General features: G+C 36.2%; 1 protein-coding gene across 5 annotated transcripts in view; it reads left to right on the top strand.

Annotated features, from left to right (window-relative positions):
• Window positions 1-17,300, top strand: part of BLTP3B (bridge-like lipid transfer protein family member 3B) — a 61,681-nt gene that overhangs the window by 9,372 nt on the left and 35,009 nt on the right. For 4 of the 5 annotated variants that reach the window (XM_055711328.1, XM_055711327.1, XM_055711329.1 and 1 more), the window contains 5 exons: window positions 8,325-8,487; window positions 9,561-9,599; window positions 12,667-12,758; window positions 14,292-14,481; window positions 16,810-16,950. In XM_055711328.1, the coding sequence (XP_055567303.1) occupies window positions 8,325-8,487; window positions 9,561-9,599; window positions 12,667-12,758; window positions 14,292-14,481; window positions 16,810-16,950 (625 nt within the window). Of the gene's footprint in view, window positions 1-8,324; window positions 8,488-9,560; window positions 9,600-12,666; window positions 12,759-14,291; window positions 14,482-14,520; window positions 14,648-16,809; window positions 16,951-17,300 lie in introns of those variants that run through there. The other variant, XM_055711330.1, reaches the window with a different exon arrangement.

Genomic DNA, 17,300 nt, shown 5'->3' with positions numbered 1-17,300 from the left:
TTAGCGATCTAAGGAAAGGAAGATCTGTCTTTATGATAAGTCAAAAGGCCTGGTAAGCGTTAGGTGATTCAGGTCCTGTATAGTGGCCTAGAAAGTCCCACCTGAAGCTGTAGGGCTGAAGGTAGAGTTTTGGACTTGTCTAGTCTGCTGTAACTTGTGGCCAGGTGAGAGCAGTAAGGCCGGGTGTGCAAACTGGGGAATGCCCTGTCCTGCTTCATAGGGTTGGCCCATGAGCACTTTTGCAAGGTGCTGTGCAGCAGATCATGCAGTTATCTCCATGCTGGACATCCAGGAGGCCATGCACGGTTCTCCATCTTGCACTCAACCACCAAATGCACACCTGACAATTCTACGGAAGTTCAAGGTGTGATTAAATAGAGTATGCAGGCATTTGTGTGGAGTGGCCACATTTCTCATGGGTAAAGGGGTGATACCCCTCTCCTGTACATATTGGTGTTGGAGGGTGTAAGAAGGTGCCAGGCAGGTATCATAGGTAGCAAGGGGTGTGCTTGAAAAGTCTGGTAACAGGTGTAGCTGCTGCAGTTGGTATTGCAATTTAGGAGTCCCCTGTGATTCTGTACAGCCGGCAGACTGAGAGAATGGTAGCCCTTGCAGTTCATCTACTGATAGAGGCTTCTTTGGAGGAAACTGCGTGGTATTTGGGAATCCATGCAAAACAAAACATTGCTGATATGGATTACTTCCGGATAAAGGCTGGAGATAGCCTGTCAGACCACCAAAATGATGTCCACTGTATATTGCCACTGGCTGCTGACAGTGGTGGTGACATTTTACAGTGCTATGTTAGTGATCTCTTCCTGGTGCAGAATGTGAGTGCATCATTGTTTGTGGGAATTTTTTTGTCTAGAAATATTAAAGTTTTATCCTCACAAGTGTTTATTTGCAAATTAATGTACTGTCAATGTTCTTAAGTAAAGAACTTAGGTGTTTGTGTCGGAGTGCGTCGGGTTAATCCTGCTATGTCGTAGGCATAAAAGGTACTACCTCTCCCTACAAACCCTACAAGTGCCTTAGTTTTGTGGGTTTTTTTAATCCTTTTGAGCTTTTGATTTTGGTACTGTATTCTATCCTGATGTGTTTATGGGCCTTAAATGTTCTGCAGTGAGTGTTTCCTTTTATTGCCTTTAAATGTGTTCCCTTTTAGTTTTGTGTGTGTTTTTGTTATTATGTTAAGATAAACAAGCATCCAGTTAACTTTTTCTGCAGGGTTCATTACTTTGTCATTAATCTTTTTGTTTATCCTCTCTATATTAGTGTTAATATTTTCAGAAATTGATATAGCATCCAAGGTGAGGGCGTGCTATCATATTTTGTGGTGATGTTTAGTACTACTTACCATTTGTTTTTTTATATACATAGAAGCACCTTAACCTTCATGTATCCCAGGCAGTTTTTCAATTATCTCTTATCTTCCAGCTTTATTTCCTAAAAATGTATCTTTCATTTAGAACCTAGTAGTTTTCGTGAATTATATCTTCAGATATTCAGTATCTTGCATCATCAGTGAGCTAGCTGTTGCTGCAAAGCCATTTGCTGATATCTTGGGTTCCTCAGAAGGTCAGTTTTTGTGGACATGATTAATGCGACTTTAATGTTACGTGTCAACTTTTACACATTTTAACACAGCCTGCGGAGCTAAAAGTCATCTATTGCAAATCTTACATAAACTATAGCTAATGGTTTCTGGCTGTGTGAAATACTACTTTAATACATTGCATTAAAATTAGAACATCCCTAGGACAGCCAGGATTCACATAAAGGTTTCTGTTACTTCACAGTTCGCCAACTTTTTCTAGGTCATTACTAAATATATTAATTGCCTTTGGATTTCTGTGTGTCATTTGAACATACTAGATATCATTGCTCTTCTAGTTTTCTGACCAGTTTCTACTATCCTTAAGCCTTTACTGTATAGTTAATTTTTGTAGCAGCCTTTGTGATGGTTTTTGGTTGAAGTTTTTTAAAGTACCAGAAGAAGGTATCAGTTGCTTCATTCTAATCTTTTTTCATAGGTCTGAAGGCTTAAAATAGGCATCTTTTACAGATTATTTTTTTTTTAATTTTGTTCCATGGCTATAATATCCATGCAAAATTCTCATTAGTGCCTTACTGTTTCAATACAGGTCAATCACTTGCTGCATCTGTGAAGTTTGTCTTTAGTCTGTCTGCTGTTCATTTAATGGCAACTGAAGCTTTAGCCCTGTATGACTGTTGTCTGTCTCACCTTTTCTCTCCTATCATACCTGGATCAGGAAGGGAATGCTACTAAGAACTCTTCTGAATGTCATTGTGCTGAATATTACTGCTATGCAGAGTTGTTTTTTAATCTAGGGAGTCTGTCTCCTTCTCACCTAGGACTTTTTGCTCTCTAAATAGATCTAAACATCTTGGTAGTTTGGACTTAACTAGTGATGTGCTGCTGTGGGGAGAAGTATAGCAACACTCTTGAACTTAGTGTCTGCAGGTGATGAGGTTCCTGAGACGCTGATATTTCTTCTGGCTACTGGAAAGAAAGCATGAGAGAGGAAATTGTTCTGTTGCCTGCAGCATGCTATTTGGTGTGATATTTTTTTTTCTTATTTAAAAGTGAGAGGGATTTAGAATTTTGGGGTTTTTTCAGATCAAACCAGTTATCAAAAATGAGCTTTGGTTTGTGGTGTTACACTGGATGAGAGGAGCTCACTCATAACAATGCGCACCCTGGTTATCCCAGTGCTTTGTTTCTGTGGCAGATTTTGTCAAAGAATTAGTTCTGTTCCTCTTCTATTTAAACATAAAGTCTTAATATGAAGTGGTACGGTGAGCAGAATGATAGTAGCTCTCCTTCTCTCTGTTACCTGGAGTCGTGGGAAGCCAATACCTTCCTCAAACTCAATTGAAAAAAGACCATTTTTCTTGCTTCAGAAATCACATTGAGTTCCTTACTGATCTAATCACATGGTTCAGGCAGGTGAAACAGGGAAAAAGAAAAAACCAGTTGTCTTTCTGTTCCATTTCTGCTGTTTTGTTATTGATGCAGTTGCCAGTGCTTGGCAGGCCATGCTTCCCTTTTTCAGAGCCAGTTGTTGTGAATTGTACATCTTTATCCCAGCCAAAACCAGGACAACTCCTTAAAGAGTTAATTTTCTTTCTAGTAGCCAAAACCAGGACAGGAGTCCTAGTTCATAGCAAGGAGGTAAGCAAAACATGTGGCACATACTATGATTTAATAGTCTGTCATGATTAGGACAAACATGTAGGATCAAGTTGCTGAAAGAATTTTATTTAAAAAGCAGGGAAGGCATATGGTGGAGCCAGGTGGAAGAGACTGGATATTCAGTAGATGTGCAAAACAGCTGAGAATCCTGTGTCCAAATGTAATCCAGACTTCTGTTGTTTCTCTCTTAAATCCAGAGATGGAGTTTCTGTTGACGAATATGACAAGGCATCTGGTGTTCTCTCCAAACCTTTGTGGAGTGCTGCTCTAAGCTTCATGTGGTCTGTGGCCTTTGTTATACAAACCATAAGCTTGTGCTTTCAGAGAAGTGTTTTCCCCTGTCTTCTCAGCTGTTCTTGGTTATGTTTTGTTTCACTTCTTGGCCATCTTCTCTGCAAGCACAGTGGAGTGCTTTGTTCAGAGCTCAAAGCCTGCATTGTCACAAACAAAACTTTAGAAAAATAAGTATTTCAGGTAAGGAGAAAATGCATCTTCGGTGTAGATTTTTACTTGTTTTAGAGGAAAAAATAACTGTTGTGGTCCTGACAAAATACAATGATTGTAATTTACTACTCTACATATGATTCTTACTACTGTGCTGTTATTGTGCAGTCTTTCAAGCTTTCCGCTCAACTTAGTCTGTGTTGTGTAAATTGAAGTTGAACTGTCTATCTAATTGCATAGTAATATTTGGTGCGAGCGTGTGTGTGTGTGTGTGTATATGTATGTAACCAAGGGAGCTATGTCAGGCTGCTTGTGATGTTGATAACTTGCTATTTCTGGATTCTTGCATTTAAAGTGTGAAATATTTTATAGCATTAATCTACCTTATAGAATTGAGTATTAAAACTGAAATGAAATTCATGGTGTCAGATATAGTAATTCAAATCTCAAATTATATGCCTTGAGAAAGGAAGGGTAGTTTGTGAAGCTGAAACAAAATCTTTGAAAACAGTTTTGCTAAGTATAACTTGTGGTATTAGCAAACCAAGTATGTATTGCCTCAATAACAGTGATGTCTTACTGCCACAGCAAAGCAATGTAACAGAAGGCTTTGGTGAACTCAGCCACGTCCTTTATGTCCATTCCTCTTGCCCTCCCCTTTTACTTTTTCCCTGTTCCGCTTTATTTACTTCTTGTACCAAGTACTGGGTATTAACACTTGGTCTGTTCCCTAGAAAAGAAAGATCTCTCAGGAGTTCATGGTATGTTGTGCAGGGAAATGCCCCTGTTATCCAGGCCTCCACTCCCAATTTGACCCAGTTTTTAATGAGTAATTAACTCATCCTAAGGAATGAGCACCAGGGTGAAAAAACAAATGGCAAGCTGGGGGAGAGCTGTTTGCATGTGCCAAGTCAGAGAGAAGAATGTGTGCATATTATGAAGTTGGTGATAATGTTAGTTCTGGGTAGTTATATGAAAAGCTCATTGAGAATGTTTAAATCACGGATCATGTCATGATGTTTCAAGATTTCTAATTATTACATATTCAGAATTCCATGATTCTACCCTAAATGGGAAGTACTTCTTCGCTTTACATAAAAGTTGTATCATAAATATGATAGCCTAATAAGTTCCCAAGTCCAAGCAATTAAGCATTTTAGGTTACCATACTGACACAGCAGTTCTTCAGATAAAGATAACTTGCAAACCTCCAAAGCCATGCTGCCTTCTCCTTTGATTTTTGCCTGGCAATAAATACTAAAAATGTCTCCAACACCAGACTATTAGCATAATATTAACATTTGTTAATAAAATCAAAAGTTAATAGTAACAATTTTGTCAGTGATGATTATACCAATTCATGGCAAGTTCACTAGAACTTGCACTAGACACACATCAGTGTCTGTGGTACGTATTCTCCCCGAGTCTCTGTTGACCAAGTGCAAAGCACACCAGAAAGGAAAGTCAAAGCTCTCTGGCTCACTGGGGCATGTCCTGCTTTGATGTACCATGGGATCCTAGAACAATACCATTTGGAGTATTGTGGTTGCCCCAGTGCTTTTTTAAATTTAATTTTTAATTCAAAATGCTGGGGGGTTTTTTTTTGTCATTTGTCTCTTCTTTTAATTTTGTGTATGAAGATCTGAATTCTTGTAAACTCTAACGGATATGATCACAATGTGTTTTGCAGGGCTAGCTGTCCAAATAGACAAACTTGTAATTTTTTTATTTTTTAAGTTGAGGCCACTGTATAAAACTAAAAGGTTTTCCTGTTATATCAAGTAGTATGAAATGTTTCTGAAGTGCTGAAAATCTTCAGCAAACAAAAGTGTATTCTGTAGAGCAAGGAACTGGCACAAAACCACAAAGTGTTGGCATCCTCAGTGGAAAATTGGTTCTGGACAAGCAGATAGACAAAGCAGATGCGGTTGTTGTGTATTATGAAGTTACTATGGGTTTTGAGGAAATGCCACAGTATCACTCAATTGAGTTCAAGCTGTGGAAGGAGAATGAAGAGATCTGCTGCTAGTGGTGTCTACATGTGAAATACCTTCTCACAACTCACCTGTTAGAAGTTTCTTTCTTTAACTCTTGAAATGAAGGCTGTAGTCTTCCAGGTGGAGATCCTCTATGTCAGTCTATGTTGAATGAAGCAACATTCAGAGCATTTTTCCTTTTGCTGACTGCAGGAGAGATAACAAATTCAAAGCAACACTCTTGGAAGAATTAAAAGGGGGGGTAAGGTAGAAATGGTGGGGGAAATCATGATCCTTGTTGAGATTGCTTTCCCTGTCCTCCTCCTCCTCCTTGTTGGGAGGGACTGGCTTGTCAGTTTGAAGGATGTCAGAAGGAACTCAAGACTGGCTTTGCTGACTTCGTTCTCATCCTTAATGGTATTTTGGTGTATTTTTCTCTGTCAAGTTTGGAAACCCATTCCTGTAGATCCTCTGGGTTTCACTGTGATGTGTCTGCAGTTGAGACCAAGATGATGGTTAGATCTGTCTCCAAGTTGAGTGGCATTTCTGGTGTGACATAGCAACGGGGAACCCTGAGCAGGACTTGCTCCACAGACTCTGAGTCTCAGGAGATGTTTTGTGTGTAATGGCAGAATGTTTTGGCATTTGCTTGATAAATGTGACTTAAAACCCACAAATTGTTGTTAGTTTAATGTTGTCTCTCATCCAGAACGTCAAGGGTGAGAGGTACTATGATGTGACTGAAAACATTCAATGGCTACTTTTTTTCTTCTAAGTATTTGAACTGGGTGAGTCAGATGAGACTTGTCAATATGATTTCTGAGATAGGAGGCTTTATATTTTGCAGTTACTAATGGGATGTTTTACTGAGGCAGGTTATTCAGCTCTTCCCATTACTCTTTTCTTGTTAAAATGAACAAAGAAGGGTAACCAGAAAATTAAATAATTTTAAATCCTTTGATCTCCTCGTAATGTTTCTGAATGGAGAAGTACATTAGTTGTCAAGCAAAATATATTTGTCAATAGCCTTATCTTAATATATTTTTAGTACTGAAAATCTTCATGAACCAAAGCTCATTCTGGCTGGATTTTTTGTGCCTTGTAAGCAATAAAGAAATGACTGCAACACTTTTATCATAAGAAACAAGTCTAGTATTATTTGCAAATACGTTCTGAATAATTTCAGATGGTATAGTAAAAAAAAAAAAAAATCTGAACAAACTTCTTCCCCTGTGCACCTCCACCTCCAGATGTCTTGATCTTCGGGAGTTCCTTTTTGTGATTAAATCGACAGGTGATGAAACTGTAAGTTTATGATGTCTGGCTGAATGTTTCACAGGACTGTTAAAAATGAGTGTTTGCATTTTGTCAGGCTAGGTAAATGCATTTCCAAAGCTTACCATCACAAGAATGCAGTAAAGCAGCTGGACTGAGAAAATGCGTACCATGTTTCAAGCCACACTTGGAAACTGTTAAGAGGAAAAGCTTGCCAGCATTCTTTGCCTTCTTCACCTTCCACCATCTCCCCCTGAGTATCTGATGTAATAAGGACTTCATAGTTCAGTTAGAAATTGCTTTCTTGAATGGGAAGGAAATACTGGAGTTGCACTCCTTGGGGTATGGCTTCAGGGTGATGTTCCCTGATTTGGGTCAGACCAACCCCAGTGCTCTCTGCCTGCGGAACATCAGTGTGGGGAGATTTTGGTGGGAAGAGTCACAAAGCATAATGCAAATGGTAGTATTTTCTACTACCTAATCATGTAAAATAAGACCCAGTTTGTAAGCAGAAACAATTTTGCATGGCAGAACACAAGTGTGTTTGTGTAGCCTATGCTTCTGCTCGTGGTGAATATAATGCTACAGCTGTTGGTCTGGGGATAGAGTACCCATGATTTTTGTCATGTTATCTCACAAGGATGTGAACCATTTGACAGTCACATAGATTGTTCTGTTGTAGCAGTAAATCATAGTGACTTTGAAGTGTAATGAAACTTATTACATATGTACTCTTAAATAGTTACATTTTTTAGCCCTTGTGTATGAGATTGGCCTTTCAAATTTTCATCTACTATGTACACCATGCTGCTATGTATGTATGAATATGTATGTTTGTCTATTTCTAATTTATTACTAAATTCTAGGATTAAACTTCATGGACATTGTAAATAAAACTTTTACTTTCGAGATTTTAACTGTAAATATATATAGAAAGATACTATTCATAAGGAGTAGCTTTTAGTTACTCCTGCTGAGTGAATTCTAAGCCACTCCTGCTTGCTCTAAGAATGACAGTATAAGGTGTAGAGGGTTGGGATTTTTTTTTTCCCCCTTCCTTTGAAAAACTAAGGAAAAGTGAAATGGAATCAATTCTACCTTATACAGTTTAAAATAAATAGTTAATACTTTTAATCAAGGATTTGTTTTTCTGGGTGATGGACAGATTTCAAGATACCTCATAATATGTTTAATTTTGTTCATATATTTGTAAATGGAGTTAATGAGATGCAGAAATTTAGAGGGAGAAAGCAATTCCATGGTACCATTTCTTTTCAGGATGAAATTGTACCTAAGAACCTAAGATGATTTCCTCACCCCCAGACCATTCCTTTAAGTTAGAGTGGCAGCTATATGTGTGACAGCTGTGATGGCCTTGCGTGCATTTACTTAAGGTGCATGTTTGGTTTTAGGTTCACCAAAAATTTGTCACCTGACAAGATCAACCTGAGCACATTAAAGGGGGAAGGTCAACTGACCAATTTAGAGCTGGATCAAGAGGTGCTTCAGAACATGCTGGATCTTCCAACATGGCTTGCTATAAACAAGGTCTTTTGCAATAAAGCATCCATTAGGGTAAGTATTTTATTGTGCTCGAATAGTATTTAGCTAAGTCTTTCTTTTTTCTTTGTGTCTCTGTAAACTTTCAAGCAACTTTTGTATTAAGGGAAGATTGTGATGAGTGCTTGGTTAAAATTTTGGAGGAAAACCAAAGATGTTACCAGCAGTAATTTCTTACTAATTTCTGTTTCTCATGTGGAAACATGAAATATGTATGGAAGTGATGAAAATAAGTGGTGGTTTAAAAAATTTTTTTTCTTAGTAGAATTTATTTCTGCATGTTTTGAAATACGGGTAGAGATAAAAGCTTGTATTTGCCCATGGTAATTAGTCCACTATAATTATTATTCACTTTTTTGTTATTTCTTCTCTTTGCTCCTCTCTTTCTATTGCTTTACCTCTTGTTCTTTTACTGTTTCTAAGATTATATTTTTGAGGGGTTCTGGTCTCTGAGGGAAATGTGGAAACACTAAATCTAGTAGATACTGCTTTTGTGGTCCTTGTGGCTGCTAAGAATTGAAACAATGTATGACATCATTCCTAGAATATACTCATGAGAGTAGGAAGTGAAGCTGTGGCTTGTTTTTGACAGAAGTAATGATCTGGTCAAACCCTTGCACCTCTTCAGTCTTTTGGGTTTTTTTCATTTTGTTTTTTTTTTTAACTTCCCTCTAATGGGAGATTGTCCTGATTTTTCTGAACTTGATAGTTTGTTGCAGGTATCCAATTATTTGTAGGCCAACAGAGCAAATGTGGATTTTCTTTCCTTTTAAAGCAAAGAATGTGGAAGACAGTGGTTGCTTTTTCTGATGCTTGACAACTCACTATTAAAGAGACAGATTCTGTTTTGTCCCTCTGTTTTCTGCTCAGTGATAACGAGATTTTGAAGTTCTGTTAATGCCTAAAATTTCTGTGTATATAAATTTGCTATACGCTATTTTCAGATAAACTTGATATTTTGAAAGTAGTATTATTATGACTTCAGAAGTTACAAATTTGTATACATAAAACATTCTAAAAAAAATATGCTTTATTTCACTGTATTTTTAATATTTACTTTGCTTTTAGAATAATGTTTTCCCTTGCAGATACCATGGACAAAATTGAAAACACACCCCATCTCTTTGGTGAGTTCTGAGATCAACTCCTAAATATAGTCTGTGTAGCAGAATTTCTTAAATATTTGTATAGTTCTCTTGACTCTAGAAATAACTGAAACATTAACAGGCCTTTACTAAAGTGTCCTCTGGGTAGTGGCAGAACAAGACAAAATGCCTTAATGTTTTTGTTGTTAGGTTTGTTTTCTTAATCAGTGGCTTTGGGTGTCATCACTATAATGTTTGACCTTTAGCTAATATTTGTCAAGTTCTTCAGTCATTACATCTTAATTTGGGTTCACCTGAAGGGTACTTATTTGTCCAACTAACCTTTCTACAAGCTCCTGCCTGTCTTTTGGGGGTATCTTTTCTAAGGACTTTTCTGTTCTACCTCTGTGCTCTACCCAATGATCTCAGTTTACGGGGTTTCTGTAACAGCCTAGGATTCAGCCTGTATATAAATAGGATGTAAGATGTGTAGATAGGACTCAACAATTTAAGTAATGCTAATTCTTGCTTTTTTTTTTTTTCATTTTTTTTTACATATACTAAGAAATCTGGTGGCACCAGAAGTGATTTGCTTGACGATGACTAAACCTTTTTAATGTTTATTTGGGAATGAATATTCCTTTAACTGTTGTGCTTCCCAGTCTTGCAGTGAATTCCTGAATGTGCCTGTAATTCCTTAGTTCTGAGTCAGACTTGGGAAAGGCATGTTTTAAATACTTGATGCTTTTGCTAGTGACCCAGTTGTCATGTACTAATGCCTGTACTGCTTCTTCCTGACACAGAGAGCTTAGTGTGGTAATACTGAGATGGGATGATTCAACCTCTTGCCTGTAAGATGCAACTGCCAAATCAGGAAACCAGTTTAAGCCGTGCTATTCTTAAAGATTACATACTTTGACCTATGGTAGCGAGGCCAGATTGTTTGCTTTGCTCCTATTGAACTTATATGAGCAGTCTTTGAGGCTCAGGTAACTTTCAAGGTCACCTTTTTTACATAAGGCTTTCCTTGAACAAGTGCATTGAATTGATAACAAAAGTTTACTCTTCCGTGGTAGACTGTACAACAACCTTTTTTGCTTCTAAAAGAAGGTGGATTCAATGGCCTAAATGTCCAGCTTTAGACCTGTATTACATCACTGAACTTTCACTGTTCTGGTGGGGACATTTCTGCAGCTGAGAGTTTACTTAAATTGGAATAGCGTCCTCTGTTTGCATAGCTTAGGAGATAACTAGAACCCATTTATCTAGCCAAAGGTACCTTCATTGAGCCAGGCTGACCTTTGTGAAAGTCTGTCTGTTAACACAGTGGCAAATGCTAAGTTACCTTTACTCATAATCAATTTCTGTTTCTTTTTGATAAAAAAATCATTTTGAGGAGTGCTTTGGGGACCCAAGGATGCTCTGCAGCAGTTTTTCCTTTATCAAAGTACAGTAGTTGCCAGTGAGAAAAGAATAGACAGATATCTATGTCCAGGTGTTCTTTGTTACCTCCTATTTATATTATGCAAACTCCTTAAATCACTGCCCTACTGTTCTTTGTACTAGTCACATAGTGAAGGAAATTGTTGCAGAGGTCTTAATTTAAGAAACCTTAAAAGAATGGTCAAACACCCAAAAATGTTGGGATAACCAGGAGAAATCTTGGCTTCCTTGCTGCCATCCTCAAACTAAGGGATTGGGTTTTTTTCTTGGGTTTTTTTTTCCTCTGTTGTTGTTTTGCGAGGCAAGTTATTCATTGAGACAGCTAAGAAAATAATTTAAAGATGTCTAGATCTACTGTTAACAGCTCACACTTCCCTTTCAAGCATCAAAATGTAGTGAAATAAAAATAAATCCAGAGTAGAGAGTTTTATGAATTTGTAGGTAATAGTCAGGGCATTTCATGGGTAAGAGTAGCACAGAAGAATGTGTAGCAAGTGGATTATGAAGACAGGCATAATTAACACAATATAATAATAAAGCCCAGTAGGTAGTACAGGTTGAATTATGAAAAATCTAAAATAAAGAACAAAGCTTTTCAGTGTGGTTTGTGTGCCCTAAGAGCACGTATATGGAGGAATTCAGAAGGGGTGATATAAAGTCAGAAATAGACAAGGAAGTAATATTAGCTGTTGTGTTTTGAATGAGCTTCCAATGGGACAAGATTCAGAACTACAAGCCTCAAAGTAGGAGCCTTCTCAGGTTGTATGTTAAATTTAGGTCATAGGTCACAAACATTGTAAGTTAGGAGATTCTTGGATTAATTCGGTTGCTGGGAATAAGGTTCTGTATTTGGTTTGTTCCCCTTCTATTCACCCACGTTAACGCACATTATAGCTAATGCATACCATAGTTCTACTATTTAAATACAGCCTTCAGTTAAAATAGTATTTAGGTGTCTCATTCACTTATTCCCAGATTCTTTTGTAAGTGTCTCACCTCAAGTACAAAGAATGTAATAATAGCATACACTTTTACTATAATATGTGTTGTAAATTATAGTAGAATATATAATTTTAGAAATTAGTTGGTTTACTAGATCTACTGAAGATTCATATACACAAACAGTGTATACATAGTCATGTATGTATCAGATATATTCAGATTTTGTTTCAAAGATGCAGCACAAAACTTTATCTGCTATCACAAATTTTAGTGAACTATTTTGAAATATTTTTCCATTAAAATTTTCTGAATTTATTGAACCATTTGGGAAAACTCAGGAGGTATTAAGTATTCCACTGAAAGAACAACCATAGAGGAAGAAACCCCAGATAAGTATGCATTAAATCATGCCTCTTTTGAAAATGTGTGTGATGGATGAAAAATATTAGGGGATCAAGAATTCTGTAATCCAATATTTAAATGGGAAGGTCTGCTAGAATTCACAAAATTTAAAAATTTATATGAACAAATTTTAAAAAAAGATTATTCTAGTACGTTACAAATTAAGGGAAAATTGACCTTATAAGAAATATCAGAAAAAGATCCTCAAGTGATTTTTTTTGTTTTGGTTTTTTGCTCTTCATATGTCATCTATTTACTTTATCTCTTAGGTCTCCAGTTGCAAAACAATGTGCAAATGTTTTGTTTTCTTCTGTTTTTCAAGTCCTTGGATAAAGTTGTAATGGAAATGAGCACATGTGAAGAGCCACGTGCCCCTAACGGACCCTCTCCTATAGCAACTGCATCCGGACAGAGGTCAGTGACGATACATGCAATTGATCCAAAAAAGTTTGAATTACTCATTTTGAATTACTAGAAAAGTTAGATCCCCTGCAAATTTCCAGAAGTGTATGGGGTTGCAGCTTGCCGTTTCCATCTTTCCACATTTTTATTTTATTACTTGTGGGTGGAGTTATGTATGTATAGTGATAATGGAATTATCTAGACCCAAGCCTGGAAAGAACGTCTGAACTGTGTATGGAGTTTCCTAAGCATGTTTCATATGGGTGCAACTACTGCATCAAAAATTTACCAAGTTTAATTGATAGTAAGATTTTTCAAAAATTAAAGATACCTTCAATCTTTTTGGAAAATATATGTAATTTTATAATTGGGCTTGGTTTTGTTTTTTGTTTTTTGTTTTTTTTTTTAACTTTCCTTTTTTCTTTGTTTGGTCTAAAAAAAAATCCAGTGTTAAGGACTATTTGTTAGTGTTGTAAGTTCTGTTTCCTTATTGTAGCAGCCAAATTTTCATGAACTATTACATGTACACTGTGTAGCCCAAAACTCAAGTAATTTGGCAGGACAATATAGCATTACATCAGTGATTTCCTTTTTATGGACCCAAAACATTTTCCTGTAGGCATAGGAACCCATATACAGAGAATCAAATTTGATGATTCAATTGCTTTTCTTATTTTAACTGCTGCGTGATGTGTAGTTGTCCATGGGCCTCTGCATCTCCTAGGGTACAGCTTGAAAATCATTGCCATAGAAATTCTGTGTAGGCTGAAAGTTATAAAAAGGAAAAGGAATGACAAAACACATAAACTGTACTTTTAAAGCAAGAAGAAAAAAAACCCCAAAGGCAAAACATTTTAGATCTTAAAAGAATATTTAAAATGTATTTTTCCATTCACTAATCTAAAACACTCAGAACACGTAAGATTTTTATTAAAAATTAACTGCAACTGCGTTATCTTTTTTAGTACTGGAATCCACGTTGATTTGGTGTAGAAATGTAGCCACCATTTCTTTTACAGAATGAAGCAAAGCAAATACTTTATTCAATTTTACATATATGAAAAGTTACTAGTTTTAATGGATGGCATAATTTAGCTTATAGAGATAAACACTAACCAGATCGGAATTAAATAATTAATTTGACGTGAAATACTTCTTATGTATACATGAAGAAGAGTACAATTTCTATGTAATGCTGTAGGCTGCTATTCCTATGTTTGTATAATATAGATATATCTTATACATTTATTTATATATATATATATATATAAAATAACATGGAAAAATTGTATTAATTTTTCTACTTCGTGGAGATTTATCTTGATCCAAAATACGTTCTTTAATGACTGTTTTTTGAATTTAGGATCATAGAGTGGAAATTACTGTAAACTTGATCAAGTATATTTAGCAAAAAATCGTAACTGGACAATACATTACGAACTTATTTTATGGTTTGTTTCATACTGCATTTCAGCTGTTTAGTAAGTTTAATTTTGTGCCCTTTTATTAGGTTTGTATTTAATATGTTGGCATTTCACTTTTTAGTGAATATGGCTTTGCTGAAAAAGTGGTAGAAGGCATTTCGGTTTCTGTGAACTCCATTATAATAAGGATTGGTGCAAAAGCCTTTAATGCTTCATTTGAACTTTCCCAGCTGAGAATATATAGTGTAAATGCCAACTGGGAACATGCTGACCTCAGATTTACCAGAATACAAGAAGCTCAACGTGGAGAGGTAAAAATTATCTTTTGCTAACTTTTTTTCCTTGTTTTTATCGTAAAGGAGGAGGAATTGCAACCTTATACAGTCTAGAAAACATGCCGTTACTGGGAATGGAGACATTCTGTGCTCAGTAATTTCAGCTGTCCTCTAGGAACACAAGGATGTAAAAATGGTGGATGTAAGTCAGATCAAATGTCATGTCTCTAGTGGTGGCCAAAGTGGATGCTTAGGGAAGACTAGGGCAAGCATACGTACTGTTCCTCTCTTACATTCTCCTCTCCAAGCTTGTGACCGTTTAAAAGTGCAAACTAGACCAGACTTGAAGAGTACTGAAAGAAAAAAGAATGGTATGTTAAATGTGGAAGGATAAGGCATTGTGCTGGGTTTTATTATTATTTCTATTATTTTTAAAGGTTTAACTGGTTAGTTATTTGCTTGTGAGGGTTTGCCTAGTAAGTTTTTTTCTTTAGGTGGTTTTACTGAATTTTAACAAAGTTCCTGTGCAAGAATTTAATATTTTTCTTTGAATAACTAGATCATATGTATACAAAGAAATAATAGCAGTGAAGTGCATACTTTTTTCCTTTTGTCTGGGAGAACTTACAATGGAAGTCCTGGAATGGTGTACACCATTCTTTTGCTTTCTCACATGTAGCCAGGGTAAAATACATATTGAGTGCAAGGTTGATTCTAAATAGTGTGTTGTTTTGGGAGAGACTTATTTTAGCATGCATTTGGCCTTTAGATAAATAATAGGTGTTTCAAATTTTGCCCATTTAGAGATGATTCTTTCAGAACAGATTTTACTCAGAGTTAAGGAGCCTGGTAGTTTCTTTTTATGTAATAAAAGAAACACCAAGAGAATGTTAGTTAAAAATACCCCAAAAATCGTTAAGTTGAAAACTTACATTTTTTTCTCTTTCCTGCAGCTTATCTGTATGCTAATACTCTTGTTAATGAAGTCTAAAGAGGAAGAATTAAAGTTTGACTAGATGGAATTTTGCATTGCCATCTTTTTTGACTTTGTGCTTTTTAGGAAGAATAGTCACCCCATACACAACAGAGCTGTACTTGCGAAGCGTTACTTTTAGTGCAATGAATTCTGGAAACACAAATTTCTAGAAACTAGTGAATGATTTGATAGCAGTATATTACATGAACAAAACTGACGCTGTACTATAAAGATAACTTGCTAAACTACATTTTAAGGGAGTAAGCTTTTAGCTTTGCACTGTAGCTACACTCTTAATGGAATAGGGAATCGCCTTAGATATTTTTTTTAGAAGCTTCCATTCATGCTACATCTCCTGGATGAGGAGAGTAGGTACTCTGCTTATTCTGCAAACAGTGGTTTTTAGGCTCCTTTGCACTGTGCCTTTCCATCTGGCTTGCTTTGTTGTGTGTGTTCCTTCCCAAACACATCAGCTATATTTTACTTAAGTCTTTGCTTATATTTGCAGGATACAGGCTGTACAGTTTTCAAATTGACATGAGGAGAATGACAGCTGAAAAATAAAGACACATGCCAAACAAACACTTCCTTCTTCCACTTTTCTCATGGCTGGTTTTTTTTTTTTTCTTCAGAGTAATGTAGGAAGGAGTTTTAGAGAAACTAGAATTGATGGTTTTTTTCCTCTTGATGTCTGTTCATTTGCTGTTCTCCATGATGTTGCTGCTGGACAATCACTCATTTTCCTATATTTGATTTTCGATATCCAGCTGTACTTGCTGCTCTTGTATCATTATTCTGACATCATTATCCTAACATTTGCTTGCTGTGTCTTCTAGAAATCCATGCAAAGGATTCAGAGCTTGTGGGGTCTATATGGCATGCAATGTGCTTGATGTTTCACTTTCTTTTTTAATTGAAATAAAACACTCCAAAAACCTCTGCCATCCTGTAGCTTTGCTTCCCTCTCTGGTTGGTTTTTTTAGTTATACTAGGATTTAGCATTTTGAAACCAAACTACATAATCTTCTTTTCTTCCTCTACCAAAAGTAACCTAGTATGCAGTAATTGTAACCTTTATTTTCTTCTGAATATTTTAAATGCTGCTTCTAACCTCTGCCTGCTTGGAACTAGCTTAACATTTCTGTGACATTCTGGAGGTAGAGGGAAGGATCAGGGCTTTACATCCTGATACCTGTAAGTGGAATAACAAGTGACTTGTACTTGTTCATATGGCTTTGAATGAAGTATACATGTGTGTGTATGTGTGAGTATATATGTGTGTGTATATATGTACGAATATGTACATACACATGCACACACTTAGGTACAAATGAAACATGTCATATTGCATGAAGGTGCTGTTCTGTTTTTTTTCTTTCTTTTTAAAGGTTTTGACTTTTAAAGAAATCAACTGGCAGATGATCAGGATAGAGGCAGATGCAATCCAGAGTTCTAAGCATGAAATCATGAGTGCTCCAGTTCGACTGATCACTAACCAATCAAAAATTAGGGTCACGCTTAAAAGAAGGGTAAGCTTAAAAAGTTTGAATTTTTTTATTATTTCATGAATTGATTTTTAGCTCTTGCTCTTAATGCATTCATACACATAGCGAGGCTTTTAAAGTTAGGCCATATCAAATGAGAATTGGCTGATCAAAATTTTAAATATTATATGATTGGTAAGACTGTAGAGTTTACCAGAAATATTTCAGGCAGAATTTGAAGATGAAGACCTTGCACAGGTCCTACTAATGAAATTGCTTGATCTGCAGAGCCTTGTTTATGACGATGCATGTTTTCTTACCTCTCTAGATTCAGGCAATATTTACATTACTTACATTTAGAGAAATGCCTCAGTTTAATATCCAGTGCATACCAG

This window comes from Falco cherrug, chromosome 5, assembly GCF_023634085.1.
Source record: "Falco cherrug isolate bFalChe1 chromosome 5, bFalChe1.pri, whole genome shotgun sequence".
Classification (NCBI taxonomy): Eukaryota; Metazoa; Chordata; class Aves; order Falconiformes; family Falconidae; genus Falco; species Falco cherrug.
The sequence above is the reverse complement of the archived record's forward strand: the minus strand, read 5'-3'. Positions and strand labels throughout refer to the sequence as shown.